Here is a 6,613-nt window from a genome sequence, read left to right on the forward strand (position 1 = left end):
TATTAAATCATGAGGTACTTTTGTTGCTTTGTGCTGAATTTTTTCAATTTCTTTGATATCACCTTTTAAATAAGGACACCATACTGAAACAGCGAATTCCAGATGTGGCCTAACATACGTAGCATATAATTTACTCCAAAGCTTCATATCTCTTGATCTAAATGTTTTTTTTAATAGGCCAAGTATCATATTTGCTTTACGTGTTGCAACCTGTACGTGTTGATTCCATTTTAGATCATTAGATATAAAGATACCCAGGTCTCTCTCAATATCCGTTGCCTCAAGAGTAAGTTATGTATTTCCATCATTTATTACATATTCATGAATAATATTTCCATAATCAAAGTGCATAACTTTACATTTTGGAACATTTAACTCCATTAGCCATTCCTTTGACCATTCTGTGACAATGTTTAAATTGTTTTGGAGGATCAGGCGATCAGCATCGTGAAACTCAGGTCTTATTTCTTGTAACAGTTTAGTGTTTCAGCATAGATTTTATGAACTGATTTTAACTTATCCGTTAAGTCATTTATATAAATGATAAATAATGTTGGACCAAGTACAGACCCTTGAGGAACTACGCTTAGAATATCGGTCCAGTCGCTAGAGTGTTCACCTAAAACAGTTCGCTGTTTCTACTAATCAAAAATTACTCAATCCATGACTCATACCATATTTATAGTATAAGTTTGACCCCGGACCAAGTTTACATTCATAGAATAAACGGTGCATATAGGTAGGATCAATGAAGCATATTGGTATGCACCATTGATCCCAATTGAGTGTTTTTAGTTTTTATAATTTAAAATCTACCTAAGACAATGTGGTAAAAAAATGGTTATAAAATTATAATTAGGTATAAAATTTCCTATCATGTACTGGTACTTTGTACTATGTACTGTTACTTTGTACTATGTACTATTACTTTAGAGATTAAGATGAAAACATTTATTCAGTAAATTGGCCTGACAGATTTTTAAGATCATGGGTGCATACTCCTGGGTGCATACCCCTAAATCAAATTAAACACAAATAAAATAACGAGAGAATGAAGATTAAACATTAGTTAATATAATTGAATTTATACTTCTTAAAAACTATATACTATTGGTATATTATTTATTAAAGAACCCACATGAAATCTTACGAGGTTTGGAAATAAATCTTACCTTTAGTTCTTCAATTAGGAAAATCATTGCTGCACTTGCTGAAAAAGATATTTTCCCAAAGTTGGCATAAACAAGAGCCTTTAAAGATTTTAGTATTAATGCATCTAAACAAAATTAATGTTATATAATAGTTTAGATAGATAAAAATATGATTTAATAAATATAACTTTTGTGTTTTAGATTTTATAAAGATTTTTTACCCATAATGCTATTTCCTTCAGTATCTGTCTCACCTATAATGTCAATACATTTGCCAGTCAACATGCGGTATGCATTTATTTGTTTCGAAATTGTTGTTTCCAACAAAACTGAAATATTTTCTACATGATTTCAATTTGAATTCATCATCCAACTGAAATGAACAAACAAATGTTAAAAAAATTGTTTTATATAATGTAAAAATTAAAACTGCAAAAACCCGTCAAAAAGTTCATTTAGCAACGAATGAATTTTTTCATACCATATATATGGTATGAAAAAATTCATTCGTTGAAATTTTATACATATATATATATATATATATATATATATATATATATATATATATATATATATATATATATATATATATATATATATAAAAGGTATATATATATATATATATATATATATATATATATATATATATATATATATATATATATATATATATATATATATATATATATATATATATATAAAAGGTATATATATATATATATATATATATATATATATATATATATATATGTATATATATATATATATATATATATATATATATATATATATATATATATATATATATATATATATATATATATATATATATATATATAAAAGGTATATATATATATATATATATATATATATATATATATATATATATAAAATATATATATATATATATATATGTATGTATAAAATATATGTATATATTATGTATATATGTTAGTTTATATATATTATATATATAAGTTAATTTATTAATGTTATTAGCTGTACAATTATTATTATGTAATTATGCTGCTTATAATAAATTATGTTAATTAAGTAATATAAATAACATACTTAATAATACATTACATAATTTCTATTGCATCCATATTGACACAATCTAATAGAAGAAACCAGTAGATGAGTTTTCAAGTTCATCAACAAGTCAAAAAGTATAAAACTGTATATTGCAGCTAGAATATTCAAAATCTTCTAGCAACTATATCCATTTCTATTCAAAAACTCACATGAAATATCTATACAACATAAAATTTTAAAAAATGTAAAAAATATATATAAGTAAAATAAAATATAATAACATATTATGCAACAATAAAATATAAAAGAAGTTAAATTACAGTTAAGTAGTAAAAATTTAAGTACGATTTTTTTTGAACCACTTGATTTGGTACACGTAACAGGAGTTACCACAGATGTTTCTATACTATATCATAAAGTCAATCATATACCAAACTGTTACTATATGCAAGTCACATCTATAAATATGACAAAAAAAATGAAAATTTTTTTTATCAAAAATAAATTGGATTAACATACTAATGAGGCCCCCTTTTTGTGATTGGCTTAGATTTTGAACATGCCTAAGTTGTTTCTAGTTTCCGTCTTTTAAGAGGAGGTAGCACATTGGGCAGATCTGTTTCAACATTCAAAAACTGAAAATCTTCCATTGAACTAGTACCTAATTCTACCAGAAGAGGTAAGGGACAATTAAAATCTTCCACTGGTAGAACTTTACTTAAGAAGTTGTTAATTTTCTCCATTGTTATAAAAAACCTTTATAAAAAGTAAGAAAATAAGTAAACATCCATATTTTTATCCCTTTTATCTGTTCATTATCCCATTATCATGTTTGAACAAATATTGTTTATTTAGAATGACATTATCAACTTAACTAAGACATGTACCAGAAAAATCTGCAGGGACATTTTGAAGGATATTTATTTTACTATTGTATTTCAATATTGAATGTTATATATATTTTGAAAGTACATATATTAATATTCTTAAATTTCACATAAGAAAGTTTGTGAAGTTTTGTACGTGAGAACACATGAACTTGGCAGTTTACACTCAACATCAGCTTTTGCACAGTCTTTGGCTGGACTTTCTTGGCAGCTATTTATTTTTGAAATCTTTAATGCTTTTGGCTTCTTTTACATTGAACCTTAGTTTTTTTTTGACAAGAGCCCAATATCTTTTGATAGGACGTAGTTCGGGACAATTTGTTGGATTGCAGTGTTTTTCAACAAAATCTTTTATGTTTTCTAAGCCAGTTTAAAGTTGTCCCAGAGTAGTGACATGATGCTAAATTGGGCCATAATAACAGGTTACCTGTGTGTGTTCTTAAAAATGGCAAAAGACTTTCTTGAGGCAATCTTTTATGTATATTTTGGTGTTAATTGTTCCCATAGTCACAAAACAAGAGCTTCTTTCACCACATCTACAAATTGCTTGCCGAGAATTATTGGCAAAAAATTTTTAGCAAATTTTTGCATTCCTATGCATTTATAATTGGAATTCAGTTTCTTGCAATTAATTGCTGAATAATATTGGCATCCTGGAAGAAATCAGAAATATGCAGCACAATAAGTTTCATCGTCAATAATCAAACAAGATTTTTTAGCACATAATTTTTTATAGAGCAGCTTTAAACAAAGAATTGCAACATTTTTGTGCTTTTCTTCACGACAAAGAAATTTTTGCTTTTTATAAGATTTATAGCCACATTTTTTCTTTACTCTTTGTATAGTGGATGCACTTGTCTTTTTCAACTTTAGCGAATAAATTTAATTTATTCGCTAAAGTTTGAACAGAAATTTCCAGTTTTCTGTCTAAGGCATCTTTCACTTTTTTACAAAGATCTCGTCTTACAAAACATTTTTTTCTTCCACATCCTGATTTCCTTTTGATTGTACCAGTGCCCTTAAATCGTTTCACAATGCTCTGCACAATGTTCTCAAAGCAATCTGCAACTCTTTAGAAATGTTTGATACACCAGGATTTTCAACAAGAAAATGCAAAAATTTTTTGCTTCTTATCTAGATTTGATGACATTTCAGTTAAAACTAATTGTTTTGAAAACAGAGTTGTTTAAATTTTGAATAAAACTAATACAATGACATTTTAAAACAATTAGCTATTTAAAATGATGCACAGTTTCCGTAAACACCACATCAGAACATGCGCAGATTTTTTCTGGTACATGTCTTAAACAAATACAAATTTTTTGAAATGAATTAATCATTTGAAAAAATAAAGTTAAATAATATTAACATTATGATAATTATGTTGTTATTTTTGTTGTTATTAATCAATAACAAAATCAAATCAATAATAAAAAAAAATTGTGTTAATATATTAAGATTAATATATTCATGTCTTTTTATAACAAAACTTTCTTCAGAAAACTTTCCAGTTAAAATGAGAAAAAGTTGAATTGAAAAGAAGTTGACAATGAAAGTACATGAAAATCAAATAAATTGTCTATGTTAACAGCCATATATTTAGATGTTTTAGATCATAGCCAGCAATATGGAAATCACAGTTTATGTAAAAAAAAATTCAACTATAAGTGTGCATTCATTTTTATGGACAAGTAGATATACAATCTTTCTAAATTGTGGGAGACAAAGTTTGGAAAGTCCTAAAACTACAATAAAATAATACAATAAATAAATGTAAAAATTAGAATTCAAATTAGTATTCCTAATTCTAAAAAGTATTATTATTAATTTACAACTTAAAAGTTTACTTAATTATCAAGTTATCCAAAATTATGATTTAAATTTATGGTACTTCTCAAAACTCCTTTTTTTTTGGCTTTAATGCGTTCATTTTTGATAATTTTTTAACACATATCATGTGTCAGCTAAAAAAGTAGAATTTGCGTTTAATGCATGTGCTTTAGAACGATATTTATAAAGTTTAACATTAACTTGTGTTTAATAAAAGCAACACAAGATCAAGTGTTGGTTCTTTGACACAAGGTTTTTTATAGTGTATATAAAATATGTGCGGTAAGCTTTTCTTACCATTTAAAATATAAAGAATGTTAAAATTTGTTTTAGACCGCATTATTTAATAAATAATAATAACTTTTAACATTACTTTGCCAACACTAATATTTTATTGACAGTTATTAATTAAAATGTATTATTACGTTATATATGTATATTTAATTTTTTTTTTATATATAAATGCATTATTATTATTGCCTATATTACTTTTATATATTAAACATTATTAACTAATACTTTTAGTTAAGCAAATTTAGATAAAACTTTAAAATTGTAGATTTTTTCCAGTTTCTGACCCACTGTGCATTGGTCTAAAATATTAGTTTATAATTATAAGTTAAGGTCCGAAATTATGGCTAAAATTGCGGCTGTTAAGAGTTATATATATAGAAAATGTAGAATCAAACTGTTATGCAATTTAATTTTCAATGTTCTTTTTTATCTTAATTGTCTGAAAACGTTTTGGAGTAATACTTATCATTTTAAAAATGAAAATTGTTTTATTGATATTTAGCAGCAATCTAAATACCATTCCTATAGTAACATTTATTTAAACAAATACAAAATTAAAAATTGCATTAAAAGCAGTTACATTACAAGCAGTTACAGTACACTTGTACTTCAAATATTAGTACTGTAACGGCATGTACTTGCCGACATGTACATGCTCTTACTGTAATTGTATATGCATATTTACAATTACATGTATATGCATCTGCATATAGTTACTATATCTAAATGTAGCTACTTCAGTATTTACAACAAATGAAATGTCAGAAGGAATCTTCCAATATCATAGAAACAGGTCAATATATTAGGGTGGTTGCTAATTGGCAACAAATACCCTATCCAAGGGTGCATCCTTACTTATAATAAACATACAAATGATAATTAAATAAGAAATTTAAATTTTGTTAGAAAAAAACTAAAGAATAAAATTAAAATAAGGACTTTAGATTGAAAATTATTTTTAAAATTTTGCTCTCTTTAGGTTTTAAAAATGCATTTGAAGGATTTGGTATGAGTCTTTTAGGTGCAATAGCAGGTATTGTAGATCATCCAATGCAGAATGTAACAAACGCAAACAATACTTCTGAAGCTGTTTCTGGTATAATGTTCGGTTTTGCAAAAGGCATAGTTGGGGCTATAACAAAACCAATTGGTGGTGCTATGGAGCTCATTTCGCAAGCTAGTCAGCAAATTTTGCAAGGAGCAGGGTTAGTGAGAACACCTGAAAAGATGTTCAACCAAGATATTGAAAATTTCAACAAATATGAAAGCAGAATGAAGTTTTTGTGGTATGAGAAAATTTGTTGTTTTCAATTTCAGTGCATTTACATTAAGTATAAAATTGCATATTTTATACTTAATGTACATGCACTGAAATTGTTTAACTAAAATACTTATACACACACACACAAATAGTTG

General features: G+C 25.7%; 1 protein-coding gene across 2 annotated transcripts in view; it reads left to right on the forward strand.

Moving 5' to 3' along the window:
- The window catches only part of LOC100199203 (intermembrane lipid transfer protein VPS13B), a 110,300-nt gene that overhangs the window by 102,354 nt on the left and 1,333 nt on the right, over positions 1–6,613 (forward strand). For both annotated transcript variants that reach the window (XM_065791181.1, XM_065791182.1), the window contains exon 24: positions 6,177–6,483. In XM_065791181.1, coding sequence (XP_065647253.1) covers positions 6,177–6,483 — 307 coding nt within the window. The remainder of the gene's footprint in view (positions 1–6,176; positions 6,484–6,613) is intronic.

Source organism: Hydra vulgaris, chromosome 02 (genome assembly GCF_038396675.1).
Source record: "Hydra vulgaris chromosome 02, alternate assembly HydraT2T_AEP".
In the NCBI taxonomy this organism is placed as follows: Eukaryota; Metazoa; Cnidaria; class Hydrozoa; order Anthoathecata; family Hydridae; genus Hydra; species Hydra vulgaris.